Here is a 21,673-nt window from a genome sequence, read left to right as displayed (position 1 = left end):
TATTTTATTATTATTATTTTTTTTACTATTTAATTTGTAAAAATGTGGATACACACACACACACACACACACACACACACACACACACACACACGTAGGAAAATATTTAGTATACACATCCAGAAATGCATACACTATTATATATTGTACATATATTTATTAGTTTCAGGTTGGCCATTCTTGTATTTTGCTCGTTTGTGTTGTTGTGTTTGCACATCTCTGTTGCTTGTGGGGCTCGCACACAAGAATTTCACTCGCATGTGCTGTGCCAGTGTGCCTGCACATGTGATGTGACAATAAAAGTGATTTGATTTGATTTAAGAAGTTCTCACCTTAAACACAGCTGATTGTTCACCTTAACAATCAGCTGGACTGGCCACATAACGCTCATGCTCAGTATAAGAAGGGCCAAAGTCGGCTCTATCTGCTGGGCTGGCTGAGATCTTTTGGGTGTTCACAGTGATGGCTTCTGTTATCTTTTATGCAGTTGTCTGCTGGCAGAGGTAGGAAGTAATAAAGTACAAATACCTTGTTACTGTACTTGTAGAATTTTCAGATATCTGTACTTTACTTGAGTATTTACCTATGCAAAAGGTAAAGATAAAAATAGATGGTACAATTCTCCTTGGAGTAGCTACTTATTACTTATAAGTAATAAGTATTACTTACTTATTACAGATGGACAGGAAACGGCTTAATACACTGTTAGAGGGCCAGCTCTGGCCTGTCCAGTCCCCTAGACCCCACAGAGGAGGTGGGTGAGAGGAGGACGTCAGCCAAGTGAATGCCCATTATGGACAACACCTCCCAACCCCAGCACTATTGTAAGTCCTTCATCCTGATAGCAGCCAGACGGTACCATTATCCACACAGGAAAAATGCCACTACACTTTATGTACATAAAATCATATTATTTTTTGCACACGATTTGTTTTCTTAATTTCTTTTCGATTTTTATTTTTCTTATATATCTCTAACAAGTGAATTTCCCCAGTGTGGGATTAAATAAAGCTTGTCTATTCATATAGTGATTTATTCTATACATTTTGAGCACACACACACACTCAGTGCTAATCTGACACTGACCAGACTGATGACTGATTTACTTCTTCAGCTTTGATATTCAAGGCTGTTTGCATGACCTCACCAACTGGCAGGAGGATCCCACATCTCTCTCTCTCCACTCCTTTCCCTCCCTCACTCTTTCCAACATCTAAATGTGTGGCAGAATTTGAATAGAGCTTCTTTCTGCACTCCTACACAGGCAGGAGCGAGAGGCCCCTGTAGTCGCTGGCACTGGGAGCATTGCAGCATCAACGGTACGTTTTACAACTCACCACTGGATGCTCTAGCGAGGAATTTTGTATAGAGGTTTCAGGGGATACTTTGACATATCCTCCTCTTCTTTGGGGGGACAGGTATTGATTCAGGTACTCTGATGCCTAACCAAAGGTAACTTTCTGATTTTTTCTTTCAGTAGTTTTCTCAACTAGTTTGTTGATAATAACTACTATGACAGTGATGTAGGTGACTACCCACTACAGTGGGCACAGAAGGTAATGCTAACGTGATTTTGGTCAGTATTTCATCTTGATGTGACAGAAGTTTGGAGACTTCTGTGGGGTGTTCAGTCAATTTCTCTTAAATCTGAGTGATTTTTTATGCTTATTTGTCATTTTTAATTCCATTAAACTTTATTACATTGTTGAAGAATGTTTTAAAATCATATTTACATGTTTATACAGTAGTAAGTAATATTTTAATTGTTTGCATTATGGGACCCATCGCACACTGTATCATGAAGTGTACTAGGCTGCCGATCAGTGTCAGAGTCAGTGTCAGCTCTCTTCGTGAGTCAGGAAAACCTAAATGTTGTGCTTGCTTGTTGTTTTCAGTCATCATTTAGCCCAGTGGTGTTACAGTTGGTGGCTTGGGGGGGGTGGGGGTGGGGGGTGGTGGTGTTATCATGTAATAAACTAGGGGCTTAAAATAATTTGATTCAACTATACCTATCCAGGGTTCAACAGTGATATTGGCCCAAAGTATCATTTAATAAAATACTAAAACGCACTGCAGCACTCCTTGTCTAAGCCCTTATATAACATAATATATTGTTAAACAAGGTTTTATTTTTTTATTTTTTTTTACTAGAGTTTTGGGTCTCTGCGGTCTCAAGCACAAAATATGTGAAGGATTGTGTACAATTTTTCTAAAATTCCTCTTTCATTCAAACTCTTTGTGGAGCTGTTGATAAGAAAACCGCTCTGTGTTTGGTTATTGGTATTCCTTTCCCCTGGGATAACACTTATAGGTTTATATAGGACATTAGTGTTGTAGAGCGACATCCTGTTACTATGGTTACACCAGGCTGCATGAGTGCATGTTGTGAATTGTAATTCCCAGATGTCGAGATGAAAAAACAATTGACAAAGAGTTCATTTAAAGCAAACACCTTTACACTCTGCATTATTAAACAGCAACTTACATTTGAGACTTTGGAGTTTCTTCCTGATGTCAGTCTGTCTGTATATGTGTCTACTTGTGCATGTGTGTGTGTGTGTGTGTGTGTGTGTGTGTGTGTGTGTGTGTGTGTGTGTGTGTGTGTGTGTGTGTGTGTATAAATATCACGCATTTAACTATTTCTTATCTCTTAAACTGGTGACTACGTAAACATGTATTAATGCATCCAGAAACATCTGAGAATCTTTTTTTTAGCTCCCCGCACTTTTCACTGAGCAAGAGTCGGTGTGTGTGTTCTCAAACACAGGCCTTACAGTACGTATCCATAGGTGCACACACTCCCGTGCTTTTTCTGTACCAGGGGCATCAGACGTGTACTCCAACACATCCCCTCAGTGATCTGTGAGTGTTGCTCAGTGTTTCTGTGTGTGCTGTCATATCAATGTCGACTCTGTTCTCCTGCCGTAGGGCTAGAGAAGAGTGGGTGGAGGGTGACGTTGTGGTGGTGGTTTTGCGGGGAGGGAGCTTCCCTTGTGTTTACCTTGGCAGGGTTGTGAATATTAAGGCCCCGCCTCTGTCCGTTGATGGAACAGACCAAGGCCTTATTGCCCTCCACCTCAGCTGGGAGCAGAACATACCACAGCGGTTGTACAGGGGCGCTGCAGCCACCCCACTGACTGAATGGGCACTCTGTGGTGGAGGGAGGAATGACTCGTTTGACCTGGGCTGGCAAAGTTTGCTCACAAATGTGCCACAGTTTAAATGATGCATTTAAAGGGCGCATTAAGATCTGCTGAGAGATTGGGTACTAAGCAACAGAGAGGCAAGGTTTAGGCTGGTTTGGCTAGAGAAATGGGCAAAGACTTTGCTGGCTTTCTCTGTGCCGATCCATTGTGAGAGTTTGTCGATTGTTGGCTGCTTTTGGCTAGTTTCGTGCAGTGCTGGAAAGACCACCCTGACTGTAACAAAGATGTGATATGCAATAAGATTCAGTGCTCATTCATCTAAAGAGTTATACTCTCATCAAGAACTCTCGTGACAAGAATAAAACTTCATCCTTCATCCAGCTTGATCCTTTCTTGTATTTCCTGTCATATATACATTGTGAGAATGGTGGATGCCAACATTCCAGACAGTGAAGCCAGTTTATGCTCCCTGCTAATCCCTGCAAATCAAAAGTTAAGGCTTCAGACTGCTCTAAAAATTTTGAAGCAGTTTTTCCCCCTTCACTTGGCTCCATGTGATGTCAAAAAGAGCAGATATCCTTAATGTGGTCATCTAAGCCCCGCAGTTCCTGTTGTGAGCACACAAGTCCCACCCACCCGCTTCCTGAGTGAGGGGCAGCCAGTCAGAAGAAAGATGCCCTAAAGAGTTGAGGAGCTAAAAGGTCTTTTGTCAGGCAGAGGATAACTGAGGTCCTGTAAGGTAAAAAAAAGAAAAAGAAAAAAAGAAAAAAGAAAAGCCAAGCTACTCTAGTAGAGTCCAAGATTTTTTTTTAAAAAAAGCTTGACGAATAATAGCTCCCTTTAATGACACTGCACTCTGGTGGAAAGTTTTAAAGTCTGTCACCCTTTTCACCACACTTGGCATCACTGTGAATTATGCACCACGAAGACTGCAAGACAAGAAACTAAGCCAGGAGAAAACAGGCTTTCCAGTTGCTGTTAAATTGTTTCTTTTTCTGGCATATCCATACCTTGGCATCATTTTGATAATAGAAACAGACAAAAACAGTAACTAACTAACTAAAAAGAGTCGATACGGACATTAAGATCCAACTTTTAACTGTAACTACTTATATGCAAGCATTAATAAGTATATGTTAATGAGAGGGGTTTTGGGAAATCAATCTGAGAAACTTGTAATGTGGTAATAAGTTATGAGAATCTGAATCAGATTACTTTGTTAATTCTGATTCTGATTAATTATAGAATTTTAATAATCTTAACAAAAAAAAAAAAAATTCTCCTGAAAATAATCCGGTACAAGGACTGGAATGAAAATGGGTAAAAAAACCAAAAAAACCCAGCTAATTCCAAAGGGGGAAAAAAAGACCTTCAGGAACCTGGAGAACTACTTCTCAAGACCTCTTTTTAAAAAATTACAAGAAAGCCTCATAATGAGGGGTGACATATAGTATGTGAGAGCAACTAGAAGAAGTCTGGAAAGCTGGAAATCAGGAGTCACTCAGAAACTCAATGACACCAAAAATAAGTGAAACGGCACTCAGAGAAAACATCCTCTACCAAGGTCGAGAGATGCAGCCACATTTTTATGAAGTTTTTTTTTCTTTGCCTCTACCTCTTGAACAAGTTTAATGAAAAGACTTATGGACTGAGCATGGCAAAGCCAAAAGTAAAGCAATCCTGGGTGGATTTGTCCGTCTGTCTACACATGCTGTGTGGTATTTTGTGTTTCCTCCAAAACTGAGCCAGCATTCACCCGCAGACAGATCTCAGACAGCAGGAGAAATGTTAACGCTACTGTAGGATGGAATAACACCCGACACATAGACACACATGCAGACACACACTCAGCTGTGTAATGTATCTGCAGACAGACCTCTAATATGTCTGCATTATCTCGCTTGATTTTAATTCTATGTTGAATTATTGAAAATTTGCCAGCTCACAGTAGCTCTCTTTTGGCCCATTCCAGAGGCTGTCACTCAGTAGTCAGTCAGCAAAGGCTTTGTGACTGTGAGCTTCAGGTTTATTGGTTGTAAAGGTCTCTCTGTGGCTGCTTGGAAGGAACTGGGAGCATTCGGCCGCCTGTCTTGGGGCTTGTGAAAGCAGCACAATGAGGGTTCAGTGGGGACTTGCAACGGTTCTGCCTGTTTGACCGTGCTTCACGTCAGAGCAGTGGAAAGTTGAGAAAAAATAAGCAATGAGGTAGTTGGTGCTTGACAGATGTGAGTTTGTGATGCGAAAGCTCATGTTGTTTGGCTGAAATTGTATCGTGCCTGGCTTTTCTAACCTAAAAAGTATATATATATATATATATATATATATATATATATATATATATATATATATATATATATATATATATATATATATATATATATATATATATATATATATATATATATATATATATATATATATATATGAGAAGCTGCATTTAGATACTTCAGGAGTAAATATTTTTGTGTTTGTGTGATGTATTGATATAGTTGGACCTCAAATTAAAGTTTGCACTATGTCATTTAGCATTTGCTAATTAGTGAAAGGCACAAAATAAGGCTGAGGCTATTTGTAATTACATTTGCAGTTATTTAGTCATGAAACTGAGTACTGTGTCATTTTTATTTAGACCTGAATTAACTGAATTACATAACAAGTCAGTGTAACAAAAATGTTGCCGCAATTCACCCCGAGGAGAACATAAATGTCTGTCAGTCTGTCTATAAAAGAAGACTGTGGCCAGTGTGGTGTTACAGTTTGGTTTGGGAGTACAGCTTTGAAGCCTGAGAGTTTTGCTTTTTGCACGTCCTCATGTTGATTTTTAGAGGCAGATATGTCTGCATTTAAATAATAAAAATGGGTACTGAATTATCTGCTAGCTTGGAAGGCAGGAAACATCTGTAGACTGTGTAGACTTGTGTGTTTTGCTGCTAATTAGCCCTCACTTATGAGTGAAATAATAATATGATGTCATTTATCAAAATAACTGGTGCATGATACCCTATTCAGTAAGTATCAGTCCAACAATGTTTGATCCCCTTCAAAGAAAGTTTCGATTATGCTGCTTAACAACAGCTAACAGAGGCTAACAATTGCAACAGCGCTTACCAACAGAAAAGTACTGTATACACAATAACTTTACTTCAACAGGCAACAGTTCAAACAAAGCTGAGAGGTCCAGTTTAGCGTGTTTTAGCCTAACAGCCAGTCCCTGAAGTGCCTTGTGTGTGGACCATAGATAAGTAAAAGTTAATACAATTTGAATTATATAGAATTCACTCTTGTGGTCATAAAGTAGGATTTAGTGATAGAGATCAAAACAGTTTAACTACACATGGCTACAAACTGTATTCCTGCTGTAAAGTTGTTCATTTTAACACAGAGATCAATTGGGAGCCAGCCTTAAGTGACCATTTGAGGGACTGTTGGGCATGATTCAAAGTTACAGATGGCACACAAACACATTTACAGGCAGACACGTGCACAGTGCAGACAATATAACAGTTTTGCTGAAAGAAAAGTCTTCATTCAACATTCATTTTTTCACAAATGAAGAACCTTTTGAGATGAATGATTCATACTTTCTACTCGCTGTCTGAAGTTATTTTAGCTCTAAACACATTTATGTGACCAGACACAGAGGGTCTTTCATTCGTCAGTGAGCATTTCTAAGTGATACTGCAGACTCATGATGGCCTATTTCCATTTTAGCTGATGCAATAAATAAAAGTGCTGGATATAATGAATAACACGGAGTATATGTGTACAGTCTGGGGGGGAAACGCAGCGGCATATAGAGGCATAATTAAATCCTCAATTCACTCTAACACTTGTGTCACCACTTCATATGTATTTCTGGTCATAAGATTTTAAAAGTGTGTGTCATTTTATATCCCGTTATACCCGACTTGTGAACAATAAATAATGCAAAAATTGTAAAAAGGCTATGAGCATGTACACAAATGCGATTACAATGTTGGCTGTTCTTCAGGTAACGATGACCCCCTTGTTTCTGCTGTGTGTGTCCTTACCACTCATCTGGGCAACAATATCTTCTGAAGACCATGATAGTAAGTGGCCAAAATTTAATTGCTCCTCTTAATGCCTCTTACAAACTTTTTTTTTTTTTTTCCCCAATTTTGACCCCTTAAAGATACTTTTTGTAAATACCCTCTGAAGAACTTTCACCACCAGGGGGAAGCATTTTACCAGCAGTTATATTAAGAGTTATGACTGTTAATGTTGAATGGGAGGAAAGTCCATGACAATTTGCACTGTTTAGGGTTCAGTTGTATTTGACCAGACATTTGAAATTTGAATTCAAAATAAAAAGTAAATAATATTTTTTGTTAAATACTGGTATGTCTTTGCCCACCCTAAGAAAATAATTTATTTTGTACCAGATAGTCTACTAGTCAGCCTTCTTTGGGCAAGACGTTTGCTAATTTATAGTTATGTTGTACTTATCTACCAACTTTGCGATCTTTAATAACCTTGATATATTAATCTTCTGATGGTCATTTTTGATTTCAGAGAGTGTCGTGTACTGTTCGCCTTAGAGACCTTCAGTTTTTAAAATGAAATATTGATTTGCTTTTAGAACAAAGGGAAACTGTCTTATACAACACACCACAAACATACAATATTTCCCGAGAACATTACCCCAAACCTAAACCCTACAAGTCCCTTTTCTCCCCCTCCACACCCCCCGCCCTCCCTACCAACACATATCACCTTTGCAGCACAACCATAACATTCCAATGACACTACAGGTTAACATAATGAGCAAGGAGGAAGGTACAGAGACCTTCAGTTTTGTTTTAGATTCCTGATACCTTTACCTATTTGTGATGACACTTCACCCCCTTTCCCCACTGGTCCTTAATAAGCAGTATCATTATTACGCTCTCGTAGAGCTGGGCGATATGAGATTTTTTCATATCATGTTAAGAGATTTTCTACATTATACATTATAACCAAATCTCTATAATACAATATAATCAAGTGTGCCTTATATTTTGTGTGTTCATATATTTTCACATAACCAAGCTTATTGTTAAAGAGAACATAATGCATTCCTTACCTCAGTGTGTGATGTCAGATAAGCATGATATACTTCTGCATTGTTATTTTCAGTGTATGTGTGCAAGGTCAGATAAGCTGAGATAATGCCTGACCTCTCCCTTTTCAGTTAAAAGAGGAAGTACTATGTAACTTACTTTCACTATAAATAAAGCAAGCAAGCCTGCACTCGGTGTGTGTGTCTTCTCAGAGGCATTCACCCGTGCGCACGTCTTCTAATACTTTCTGAGTCGGTCTGCAGTTGTCTCATTTCTCTTATCTGTGTTTGAACAAATGTCAAACCCCTGACATATCACGATATGTTTTTTTCATTTCAGTCGATAACGATATCTATCACGATATAAGCCAAATAACTATATTTGTAAGATTTAAATGTGCCGTTGCTCACAAGTAAAATGTGAAATAATCAGCAGCTTGTTTTGATTTAAATATTTATTTCCCATAATAAGTTCAACAGGGTAGATGTACTTAAGGAACATGAGACTTTTTCAGATAAATAAAGGCAAATAATTGCAAACTACACAAAAGGCAGCCGCTAAAGCGTTTAAGTTTCAAAATAGAACAAATGAAACAGACTAAATTGTCAATTCCACTTAGAAACAAAATATTAATTCTAAAAACAAATCTTAGTTTGTTTTACAGAAGAACAGACAAAACTGACTAACTTTTGTCAATATCAAATAAACTGAGAACTAAAAGGAAATACTCAATCTCTCCTTGTTGTATAGCTTAGCTTTTCAAACAGTTTTAACAGTTACTTTAGTCTGACAAAAGCCGAATGACGAATTAGCGCTTCCAGTCAGAGACTGAGGCTACGTCCACATGTACACGGGTATTTTTGAAAACGGAGATTTTCCGTTTTCGTTTTAAAAAATAATCCCGTCCACACATAAAGGCAGAAATGAAGGAAAACGCTGCTATGAACATGCCAAAGCAGCAGGTGGCGCTAGATTCCTAACCGTGCAGAAATGTTGGCCAATCAGAAGTCTAGAAGCCTCGGTGGGAAAAAGTAAACAAAGCTGGGGCATAGAAACAGAACAGAGTCGTATGTGTGGAGGGACAGTAACTGTGTGTATATGTAAGCATTTAAACACTGCAGAGAGTAGAATTAACAGTATTGTAGAAATTCATTTCACCGAAACAATAACGTGGCGCACAGTGTGACGCATGCACCAGTTTATTGTATTTCCAGACTTGTTTTCGGCACAATTTACAGTGCACGCTACTCTGTTTTTGTCAGACTTGAAATAGCCGAAATACCTTCACACTACGGAACTTCTTTGGCTCTTCCGTTCGACAATCTCTCCGGCATTGGAACCATCATCTGTTTTCTCTTAAGGTCACGCTCGGTTGATTTTTCTAGTCGGCACACTCATTTCCTCCATTACGCGCTGGCTCCATTACCCGCTGGCTGCTTCCCAAACAAACACGCGTGCGGCTTGGCACTTGTGCTGTATGTAACAAGTCACGCGACGTGACGCTGCGGCTGTGATTGGTTCGGCTCTGCGCTACTTAATTTGGATTGGCTGACCTTTTTTTTTTATTTTTATTTTTATTTTTTTAAGAGGACAAGAGCGGCGAGGTCTATCGCGATAGCTTAATTTCTCTATCGAGTAAAAGTTATATCGCGATACATATCGTTATTGTTCTATCGCCCAGCTCTACGCTCTCGTGAGGTTTCAACCTTGTCAGTGCCACAAATTGGTTAATATTGATTCGTGGTCTGTGTTGTCTTATGTTTTGAAATGTCTCTTGTTGCTTCATCTGTCTTACTATTTCACACTTTGCATGAAATTTAACAGATGTTTATTGTGGTCCCAGATTTTTTGACCTGACTGCATCTCTGCACAGTATATTAAATTGCACCTCGAACAATTGTGCCTATCTTTATCCCAGATGTTGAAAGCACGTTACATGTCAGCATCCCTGTGGAGATGCCTCTTCGTCCTCTCCTGGGGGGAAAGGTGGAGGTGCCATGTTACTTCTTGGATAAGAGCCTCAATGACACTGGAGCCCTGACCGTCGCTACACTCTCCCACCGCATTAAATGGACCTACATCACCAAGGACAAAGTCGACACCATCTTAGTGGCATCGCAGGGCAAAGTTGAGGTCAAGCAAGATTATTTGGACAGAGCGATGTTGGCTAACTATCCGCTGTTTCCCACTGATGCCACCCTGGAAATGACAGAGCTTAGGTCCAAAGATTCTGGCATCTACCGCTGTGAGGTGACACATGGCATCGAGCACAACTACGATACTGTGGAAATGCAAGTTCAGGGTACGATACGAAACCACTAATAGCTTTGTTCACTTTAAAAGGGTGTAAAGCAGTAACCAATCATTGTTTGTGCCTGTTTCACTCAAAGTGAAAGTTGCCAACAATACACTTTGTTTTTATCTGAGAACTGCCCTCTGCTAACTTTATGTGTCTCATAGGTATTGTGTTCCACTACCGTGCCATCTCCACGCGTTACACCTTGACATTTGAGAAGGCCAAGGCAGCCTGTATCCAGAACAGTGCCACCATTGCTACCCTAGCCCAACTGCAGGCTGCATATGATGATGGATTCCACCAGTGTGATGCTGGATGGCTTTCTGATCAGACGGTCAGGTAGTGTTTACCCTTTTTAACCATCAAATGTTGAAAATACTTATCACAGTTGCAGAAGATTGAAGAATAGCCAAGCACTCAATGCAGAGAGAGTACAAGAGTACAAATAGAGCAGGTCCATGATAAGATTCTGTCTCTGTACCTGTCCAAAATTATAAATCCTGATTCACTTTGATGTTAGAAAAGTCCAGTAAGAGGTTTAATGCTTTTATCCTTAACAGCTTCAGAAGAAGTCATGTTGAACCATTGCCTAAGATTTCAATGTGCAAATAAGGCAATGAAATCGAGAAAAGTATTTTGTATGTGGAGGTAAAATTCCATAGCAGTCATCATAAATGTTCAAATATTGGACTTTAACATTTTTATCCAAATCAGAGATGATAAAGCAGAACATGTTGTAAGATTTGCTGCTTTGAGGTGGAATTAGCCTCAGGCAGCTCTATAGTTCAACAACACAGGTTTTGGCATGAATGACTACGGTCAATTTAGAATCACCAGTTTACCTACCACAAATGTCTTTTAGTTTAAAACTGAAAGCAGGAAATATGTGGATGGATAGTTAAATTTAAAAAGTGTCTACTTTGCTGGGGACAAAACCACTTAGAATACGTTTCTCAGTTATTTCTTTTCTTTCCTCAAGGTACCCCATCCATCATCCACGAGAACCCTGCTACGGAGACAAGAGAGAACTTCCTGGTGTCAGGACCTATGGGGTGAGAGACGTCAACGAGACCTATGACGTGTATTGTTTTGCTGAAAAGATGCCAGGTAGGCTAAGCAAACAAGGGCAAGTTTTCAAAGCTCCCCATGATTCACAGAAAACCTCATAGCATAAATAACTGCATCCGTTCACATCACTGTGCTTTCCTCTCTTCTTCTACCCTCCTTGCTTCCAGGCAGAGTCTTCTACTCTATGTCTGTAGAGAAGTTTAGCTTTTACGAGGCAAAAGATCAGTGTGCTAAACTTGGTGCCAGACTTGCCACCACAGGAGAGCTTTACCTCGCCTGGAAGAATGGTATGGACGTGTGTAATGCTGGCTGGCTGGCAGACAGGAGTGTACGATACCCTATCAACATCGCCAGGCCTCAGTGCGGAGGGGGCCTCCTGGGAGTGAGAACCGTCTACCTGTTCCCCAACCAGACTGGGTACCCCTATCCAGACGATCGCCATGATGCCATTTGCTTCCAAGGCAAGTACTCTAGGAACTCTAGTACCCTACGCTGGTATCATGTTCTTTTCATTGAATGGTGTCTGTGGTCTGCTCCAAGCATATCAACCTGTACTGTGGCCAAACAACCCTACGTCTGATTCAAATCTCTAGAGCCCATAATTCCAAGAGGCCTGGTCATGGATGATTTTTGTTTTTTTTGTTTTTTTTCTTTAGCTGTTGAGTTATTTTTGGAATTCAATAACTTTGCCTCTAAAACAGGTCACATTTGTATTATCGCTGTCAGTAGATGTGAAAGTCAAAGGCACATCCCATTATTATATTTTGGGTACTTGGAGACAGACCTTTCCATCAAGTGGTATGCTCTTGGGTTGAACTTGCAGAGGTGGCCAATCAAGCTACTTTTATATTGGTTTCCTTAGAGTTATGGTGTTTAAATCTATTCACTAACAGCAAAGAGACCCTAATACCTAGGTTTGAAACAGGTTTCACATCTCTTGCTTTAGGTTGTGATCACTAGCACTTAAAATGGCACTGCTCATTCTAATTTTGTCAAAATTTTATGTTTAAATACTTCTATAATAGCTCCTTTATGTTTTAGACACAGTTCCAAATACAGAGCACTGCTTGCTTATTTAAATGCAAATTATGAGAACATCAGTATTTCCCTGCCCTTATTCTTTTACTTGACTATATTGCTCTTATAAATTTAATAAATATGTGAGGTGTTTTTCTAACTGGATGTGTAAATGTCTAGATGTGCTGACTACTAAGGCTATAATAATTTGTCAGTAATGCAATTTTATTTCCTTAGCCGATGAAGACAAAGATGCCGTGCCTGGGCAGACCACTCCATTCCCATACATTGTTACCGTGGCGCCTCCTGCTCAGGTGCCGGGCATCATCCCTTCATCTGAAAAAGAAGAGTCCAAAACTGGGGAAGTAGTTACTCTGCCTCCACTACCTATACCTCCAAGTATGACAGATGTAGATGCCCCTATGGCTCCGACTGGTACGCACTTACACGTTATAATCAATAACAGAATCCTCTGGAACATTTTTCCCTACATTTTAATAGGAAATTTCAGAGGACTGCAATACAAGTACAAAAAAGTGAGGTTGCCACTGTAATCCTGTAATCTTGTCCCAGGTGTGGTGTTCCACTATCGACCCATTACCGGTCGGTATACTCTAACGTTTTTGAAGGCTCAGCAGGCTTGCCAGAACATTGGGGCAGTCATTGCCAGTCCTCAGCAGCTGCAGGCAGCCTTTGAGAAAGGTCTACATCAATGTGACGCCGGCTGGTTAAGCGACCAAACTGTCCGGTGAGACATGTAGCATAGATATATATCAAAATATACATTATCTTTGTCATACAGTACAGTGAGTTTTAGTTTGAAATGTTTTACTTTGAACTCTGGATTGCAGCCCTCATAGTGACATCAAAAGAAATAAAAGAATATTTTATATCATAATTTTTATTGTACAGCAAACCATGTCCTTATTAAACTGCACTTACACTCTCTTTCTTCCTCAGGTATCCAATTGTGTCACCCAGAGAAAACTGTGCTGGTAACCTTCTAGACCTCAAAGGAGTCAGATCCTATGGCCTGAGACCAGCCACTGAACTCTATGATGTATACTGCTATGTTGAACGTTTGACAGGTGAGGAGCTTTAATCACTCTGAGGACATCAAACTTCCACTTCTGTGTCCTCTACAACACTCTAAACAAAACTGTAACATCTTTCTAACAGACTGTTTAACCACTTCTGCCTGTTTGTACTTTCTGTTAGGTGTGGTCTTCTTCACCACTGACTATGGCAGATTCACTTATGAGGAGGCTGTGCATCACTGTGAGAAACTTAACGCCACCCTGGCCACTCCTGGGGAGCTCTATGCTGCCTGGAATCAAGGACTTGACCAGTGCAGTCCCGGCTGGTTAATGGACCGCAGTGTCCGCTTCCCTATCACAACCCCCAGGTCTCACTGTGGAGGCAACCAGGTGGGAGTCCACACCATCTACACCTACCCCAACCAGACAGGCTTCCCCAGTGAGGACTTGCAATATGATGCCTACTGTTTTAGAGGTAGGAATGGGTTAAGTGTGGATTCATTTATGTGCAAAAAAAAAGCATTAATTTCATTATTTTCGTAAATAAACCATTGATTTTATATATTTCAGTTGCATTTTTTCTCAGAATGATTGCTTCATGTTTATTGAGGGTGAAGAATCTTTTTTATTGCATGGAAAGACAGATTTCACTGAGGCTCGTTTGAATAGAAAGATGCATTGTTAATCAGATGTTGAGTTGGCAATAAACCCTGAACATTGCCACTGTGAATCTTGACGTGTGCTATTATACACTGGGAAGTTATTTAAAAGTAAGAGATACATGGTTTGAATCAATTAAGGTAGGGATCAGTTGTTGATGGATACCTTAAAGATTGGAAAAGTAAAACATAATTGATAAAGAGGTAAACACGTGAAACAATATAGATGTGATCTTGTTGTATAGTCTGCAATGTTGATATTTGATGTTTTACATTTTTATTATAATGATACTGATACAACGTTTTATCTGCATGTTTTAACCATCCCAGAAAACTTCATCTGCTCACTGCAATTTGTTTCTTTCAGCTGAAGTTCCCGTTGTTTATGTTAACAATGAAACCAGTGTAAATTTGACCACAGTGACTGAGGATGTTATCAACAAGACAATAGCTATCACTGATAGCACTGGTAAGACACATGCATGCAAATAGCACTTTAAAATCCCTGCTCTTTTCTTGGCTTATTATTACAGTTGTAATGTTTGGTAAACAAAACAAAAACTCACAAAAATAAATGTAATATGGCCTTGCTTTCTACTGTGAATGCAGGTAAAAATTTCTGATTTTAAACCTTATTTTGTTTGCTTTTAGTTGCAACTACTGTAGACTACAATGAAACTGAAACCAGTACAAACATTACTGATATTGACTTTGTCAATGAGACCATCATCACACCTCAAAAAGTTATTCCTACAGGTAAGACAGCCATAAACAACTTTGTCAATCAATTAAATCAACTACCTATTAATGTCTTGTGTCAAAATTTTGATGTAATAATTTAATACCAGGACTCACTTTTAAAGTCGTGAAGAGTTTGAGATACTTATTTGAGTTTTTTAAATACAAACAATTAATATATTAGGTTTTTTTTTCTTGAATGTCACATATATGTGTTACTAAATTGTCTAGTAATCACTTCTAAAGCCATTAGAGTATAAGCCTTATATAAAATATTTCTTATTAGAAAGTAATACAATAGGTTTTGTCAAACTAAACACAACAGGTAACTTTTCTCACTAAGCTATAATAAACTAATTCTTGGATTCTTGTCTGGATTCTTACGATTCCCCACAGTCAAAACCATTCCGGTACCAGTTGATTTTTCGGGCTCTGGTTCAGCTGAACATTCAGCCAATGGAGATTTCTCTGGAGAGTCTGGCACCTCCACCTCCAGCGGTGATGGATCTGGGTCAGATGTGGAAGTCAAGTTTAGCGGAGACAGTGATGTCTTCTCTGGAGACCAGTCTACCTCTGGAGAACAACAGGAGGCAGAAAGGGGAAGTGTTGACATCTTCACATCTGGAGAACCTGGTAGTGCATCTGGAGATCTGGGTAGTGCATCTGGATATCTGGGTAGTGCATCTGGATATCTGGGTAGTGCGTCTGGAGATCTTGGTAGTGCATCTGGAGATCTTGGTAGTGCATCTGGATATCTGGGTAGTGCATCTGGAGATCTTGGAAGTGCATCTGGAGATCTTGGAAGTGCATCTGGAGATCTTGGAAGTGCCTCTGGAGATCCTGGTAGTCCATCTGGAGATCCTGGAAGTGCATCTGGAGATCTTGGTAGTGCATCTGGAGAAACTGGCACGGTATCTGGATCTGGGGAGGGGTTTGACAAAGAATACTCTGGTTTTATTACATCTGGATCAGATTTTCCCAGTGGAAGTGGGGACACCAGTGGCAGCAGCGGAAACTCCATAATAATCATGTTAGATGGAAAGATGGTGGAAGTTTTACAAACCCAGCAAAAGGCCACCGAGCAGGAACTAGGCCGAGCAGGATTTGATATCTTGGAATCAAGTGCATCTGGGTCAGGAGGTATGTCTGCATCAGGTTCCCAAGAGTTTTCAGGTCGCATTGACTTGACGGTCCTACCATCTCTGGAGAAAGAGTTGTCTGGATATCCCATTGGATCAGGGTTTCACAGTGGCTTTTCCAGTGGTTTTCCATCTGGTTTTTCTGGCAGTGGCTCTGCCTCTGGACACTCTTTGCAGCATCACGATGATGTTATCTACTTAACAGATGATGAAATGGTAGAAATGACTCTACCAACACTGGCACAACATCCTGAGCAGGGCAGGGGTGTGGTGGAGATAAGTGGGCAAGGAAGTGGTTCAGGGAACAGAATTTTAGATCAAATCTTGCAGCCATCAGGAAGTGGCACCACTCTGAATTTGGAGGAACTGCAGATTTATTCAGCTTATGATCAATCGGGACATGAGGAAAAAGTCCAGGAGGGGAGCACACCCTACATCAGCCCAACCACGGTACCATCTGTGTCTTTAGTCACTCCTGCTGTTGTGGAGGAGCCAGAAGTGAAGAAAGGTATGTTCTTTTTGTCTGTTGACATAGCCAACATTTTGGGAAAGAACCTTATTTATCAAGCAAAGTGACTGCATAATCACTCATGTTAAAATGAATGCCTATTGTTCCTCGCTATAAACTTATGTAGACACCAGTGATCCAAACCCATGGAGCTTAGGATCTGAGTCACTGAACAACAGCACGCAAAACTGAAAAAGTTGAAGAAGCCAGATATCTTTAGTGAGACGTATATTTGTTTATTTGTTTTTAAGATTTTTGTCCAAATGTGTGTAGCTGTGCAGGACTGTCCCGATGACTGGGTGAAGTTTATGGGCAGCTGTTACCGGCACTTTACAGGGAGAGACACTTGGGCTGAAGCTGAGAAACACTGTCAGGAACTCAATGCCCACCTGGTCAGCATCAGCTCCCAGGAGGAGCAGCAGTTTCTCATCTGTAAGTAACTGTTGGAAAGATGAGTGACCAGCCTTCGACATTATACAGGGTGGGCCATTTATATGGATACACCGTAATAACATGGGAATGGTTGGTGATATTAAAGTCCTGTTTGTGGCACATTAGTATATGTGAGGGGGCAAACTCCTCAAGATGGGTGGTGACCATGGTGGCCATTTAGAAGTCGGCCATCTTGGATACAACTTTTGTTTTTTCAATAGGAAGAGGGCCATGTGACACATCAAACTTATTGGTAATGTCACAAGAAAAACAATGGTGTGCTTGGTTTCAACGTAACTTTATTCTTTCATGACTTATTTACTTATTTGCAATCACCTGAACGATTGTCATTATTGATTAATTCTGCTGTCTACCAGAAAATCCTGAAATCAAGTCAAGTTAATTTATTTGCATAGCACATTGAAGTATAGTAGAACAAAGTGCTGCAGAGCAAGTAAGAAGTAAAGAAACAGTACAAATGATTTAATTTGTGCCCTGATGCTCAAGTGCATTTGTGATATAAATATCAAGTATCCAAATACGTTTTCACAGGACTGTATTTGCTGTGAGCCAAAAGTGGTAAACCACTGCATCACGTCACATCAAAGGGCTATCGACATAAAACATGGGAAGGTTAAGTCATATTTGTTTGAAAGGCTAAATTGACGTTGTCACTTCCCAACAGCTAACGGTGAGGAATACCAGTGGATTGGACTCAGTGACAAAGATATGCAGAATGTGTTCCACTGGACAGACGGGAGTCCCCTGGTGAGTTTGGTTAGAGATTCAGTTGTGTACTCAGGAAGCCATAGCACCTTCTGGACAAACCTGATCTTTCTCAATCATATATTTTTTTTTATGAATTTTATGAAGATTTTGTATAGTTAGAGAATTCTTACTTTTTACTTAATTTTAAAGTTTTGTATTGGCAAAATATTGTTCTGTAATCCTTTTAGACCTTTGAGAACTGGAGGCCCAACCAACCAGATAACTACTTTGACTCTGGAGAAGATTGTGTGGTTATGATCTGGCATGAGGGTGGACAGTGGAATGACGTGCCCTGCAACTACTACCTTCCCTTCACCTGCAAGACTGGACCCGGTCAGTTTACTTGATTAAACATCTCGATTACTAAAATGTTTAGCTTTCTGTTTTTAGAGGTAATGTCAGTGAGGTAGCTTTATTTCGGCCAATCATAGCACAGAAATCATAACTGAAAAACATTGCAAGCACAAAACTCTTGATGGGGATGGGAATTGATAAGTATTTAGTGAATCTGATTCCATTATTGATATAACTTTTTCTTAAAAATAATGCAGGAGTCCAAGGAGAAAGCAATTCCTCATACGTTTCTCCGTAAAATGACCCGAAACACACTGTCTCACAATTACCATTTAACAATATAAAGCTGAGGCTATGGTCCAACACACCAGCACAAATCTCTACTCCAATGAGGACACACACACAATCTTTTTCTTAGCATTTAGATACAAACACAAAACTGACACAACAAAGCGAATATGAAAAGCTGAAGTTGTGTTAGCAGCATAATGCAGTTGTTTCTGTCCTGAAAGCAGTCTCCACTTTACCATCTCACTCTTGTCATTTTGTGCAATAAAAATAAAAGTATCCACGTTGGAGACTGCACCACTACCTCAGGCACACAAAATCAAATGAGCTGACTGCAAGTGCAAGTGGACTCAATAAGCGGGATCTGTAGGCAGGCACGCAAGCGATTCCAAGGAATTAGACTACTGGGAACCAATTGTGTATACAAGAACTGTTCTCGATTGTCATCCGTAATCAGTCATGTTAGCCATGTTTTAGAGTGAACCAGGAGCCTCGATTACACTATGATAACACCAGACTTTATTTTAAATTGTCAGCTCATTGAAATATTGTTTTTGTTTTCATTGTTTATTTATCTCTGTCAGTCATGTGTGGCCCTCCCCCTGAGGTGGAACATGCCCAGCCGATGGGCAACATCACGCCACGCAGCCCTGTCAACTCTATAGTCCGCTACCAGTGTGACGCAGGCTACAAACAGCGCCACCTGCCTGTCATACGCTGTATGGATGACGGACAATGGACAGAGCCGCAAGTGGAATGTACAGAAGGTGATTTATCATTCGTTTCTAACTTGAACCTAAAAGAGTTGGGCCTTACAGTCACAAAAAGAAAAACAAACCTGGCAGACTAACATAAAAAAGACAAAGGCCTAAACATCATAAAACAATGCATTATAATAAAATTAAAATTAGTTTTTTGTAAGACCCCTGATTGAAGACACTTGAACAAGGAACCTTTACAGTTCTCTGGATCTGGCTGAGTTTGTAGTTGTGTGTTAAATAGTTATGGCACCGTTTCAGGAAGCTGCTCTGGCTATGGCAGCAAAGTGATAATGGAAGTGATGCAGCTCTTAAGGATAGGCCAGAGTCACTTGTTTTTCTTGAAACATATAATTATACAAAATAATTAAAAGACCACAAAAAAAATGTTTGAAGTCTAAATAAAAAGCAAGCGATGGCAAGTTTAGTTAGAAAATTGCAATCCCAGACTATGGGTGCATCAGACTAACACACATGCCTGCTAGTTAGTTACTGTATCCAGTAATAAAATACTTAATTTTGACAACTTTCAATACTTAAATTGTACAGCTACACAGAAAAACATATTATTAGTTAGATATGTGTAACTATAATTCCCCAACAGTGCAATCACTGTGGAAAGACCAAGGTCAGTTACTACAATTGGAATTTGTGCCGTGACAGCCCTTACACTAAACAAAGTTTAAAAGTGTGAGTTGCTAATTAGCTGCAGTCACCAAAATCGCTTTTGTATCAGGGTGTTAGCAAGTTTATTTTTGGATTAATGGTTGCATTTGAACATGTGGATTTATGGGAAGTGACTGTTTTTTAAAGCCGGCTTCAAAATCTAATATGCATCTGTGCCAAGATATTAATTAATCTCTTGCATGAAGCATAGCCTGAAATCTGTATTTTAAATCTTTATGCAGTACTTTCTAAATGTAGACAATACACACCACCCTTGTAAGAATCATAGTTTGTAAGTTACAGGGCTGATTGTCCATTTCAACCAAAAAAAAAACACTAAACTGACCTTGAAAACCTTGTTGGACGTAAGACAAATTTTAACATATTGTTAACATGACCCCACTCTACACCCCTACCAACAAATTCATTCAAAACTTTTTGAGCTATCATGTTTACAGATGCATGGAATGAGATATGGAATCAAACTGAATTAAACCTCTAGCTCTGGGTGTTCCTAGTGTTTTAACTAGGAATGCAAAACCAAGGCAAACAGAGAATGTATATCTCGAGTGAGGCAGGAGTAATGTTTTGTGCACAAAAAGTGTACCTCCAGTAACACTGACACTCTACCATTACACCGATAAAGATTTTCTGAAATGCATTCCTTAACCACACCACTGACTGCACGATAATTCTTAAAGTCTTCTGGCAGCTCACATTTATATGATGAGCATGTGTACCTTTTCTTCTGCTCAGCTGGTGCCAGCCATAACAGGCTAAACAAAAGATCCCTCAGGAGAAGAAGTAAAGGAGTGAGCACCCCGTGGGAGCAGAAACTGCCCTGAGCAGCACTGAAAGGACATACAACAGAGAGCCACAAAGGACCCCTCGTGTAAAGAAGCATGGACACCAATGCAAATGCCTGACCAAAAAGATAACATGCCCTCCCCTACCATGGATATCCACCAACTGAAGCACATTTAGACTGATAGTGTAACTAACTGATGTTTTGGGTCTTTAACAGTCACTCGTCAACTTCTTAAGGCACTTTTCTTTGTATTTATAACATTTAATTTATAGCTATTATCCGGTATTTTAAAAAAAAAATCTTAACGCAAAATATTTTCTGCAATGTGCTGCCAGCACTGCAGACAAGGTCAGTCAGATGAAACTGTCCGTCAGTCAAGAGAGGCTGAAGAGTAACATGTGAAGTCCAAAACAGCCCAGTACATGTGGTTGACTCTCTGAAGTCAGATTCATTGCTAGTATAGGGTAAGTGTTTTCCAAGATCTGTGTTTCTTTCCTTTTTCTTTCTTTTTTTGTCTTTGGATCTAAAGACCGAATCTGAGTGATTCTGAGAACTGAAACAAACCTTTTTTTTTCTTTCAATCTACATATACCAGCAGAGTGATGATTAAATCATCTGGTTGTGACAGCTGTTCAGAATGCAGTAAAGTCATTTCATCTGAATTGAGGAGGCTTTGAAAATTAGAATTTTTTTTTCTTAAATATAAGTAAAGTCTTGGCAACACATTGGTACAAAAGAACTCAATTCTTTAATCCTGTAGACCTGTGGTTCTCAAACTGGAAAACACCTTCTTTAGAAGCCAACAAAGGTTCCACCCACCCCCCAAAAAAAGTCAGGATTATCACACCAGCTAACTCTTGTCTCATTTTTTCCACACTAATATTTTTTAAAAACATTTTAAAATCAAAACAAACAAACAAAAACAATAAACAATAAAAAAAAACATTCTTTCATTTTAGTTTAAATTCAGTTTGACTATAGTTTGTCATCC

General features: G+C 39.6%; 1 protein-coding gene across 2 annotated transcripts; it reads left to right on the top strand.

Moving 5' to 3' along the window:
* The first annotated feature begins 1,214 nt into the window (after positions 1-1,214).
* Positions 1,215-21,407, top strand: acanb (aggrecan b). 2 transcript variants are annotated; one of them, XM_026175161.2, is made up of 18 exons: positions 1,215-1,319; positions 7,138-7,216; positions 10,125-10,508; positions 10,667-10,841; positions 11,482-11,609; positions 11,738-12,031; positions 12,825-13,022; positions 13,161-13,335; positions 13,548-13,675; positions 13,806-14,099; positions 14,651-14,752; positions 14,935-15,039; positions 15,418-16,668; positions 16,942-17,100; positions 17,786-17,868; positions 18,057-18,201; positions 19,035-19,217; positions 20,631-21,407. In XM_026175161.2, the coding sequence occupies exons 2-18, from the start codon at positions 7,144-7,146 to the stop codon at positions 20,717-20,719; spliced, it is 3,966 nt and encodes a 1,321-aa protein (XP_026030946.2). In that variant the 5' UTR covers positions 1,215-1,319; positions 7,138-7,143; the 3' UTR covers positions 20,720-21,407. The 2 variants fall into 2 exon arrangements, with proteins under 2 accessions (XP_026030946.2, XP_080160706.1); XM_080304580.1 differs by lacking the exon at positions 1,215-1,319 and having other exon boundaries at positions 6,980-7,216.
* Positions 21,408-21,673: the final 266 nt, after the last annotated feature.

The sequence above is a fragment of the Astatotilapia calliptera genome, chromosome 7, assembly GCF_964374335.1.
Source record: "Astatotilapia calliptera chromosome 7, fAstCal68.1, whole genome shotgun sequence".
Lineage (NCBI taxonomy): Eukaryota > Metazoa > Chordata > Actinopteri > Cichliformes > Cichlidae > Astatotilapia > Astatotilapia calliptera.
The sequence above is the reverse complement of the archived record's forward strand: the minus strand, read 5'-3'. Positions and strand labels throughout refer to the sequence as shown.

What these genes read in the sequence shown, in the direction of transcription:
- acanb (XM_080304580.1), top strand. Translation starts at nt 7,093, where the DNA reads ATGAGCATGTACACAAATGCGATTACAATGTTGGCTGTTCTTCAGGTA. An exon ending in TGATGCCATTTGCTTCCAAG is followed by an intron (nt 12,032 to 12,824) that starts GCAAGTACTCTA and finishes TTATTTCCTTAG; the next exon opens with CCGATGAAGACAAAGATGCC. An exon ending in GGAGCAGCAGTTTCTCATCT is followed by an intron (nt 17,101 to 17,785) that starts GTAAGTAACTGT and finishes ACTTCCCAACAG; the next exon opens with CTAACGGTGAGGAATACCAG.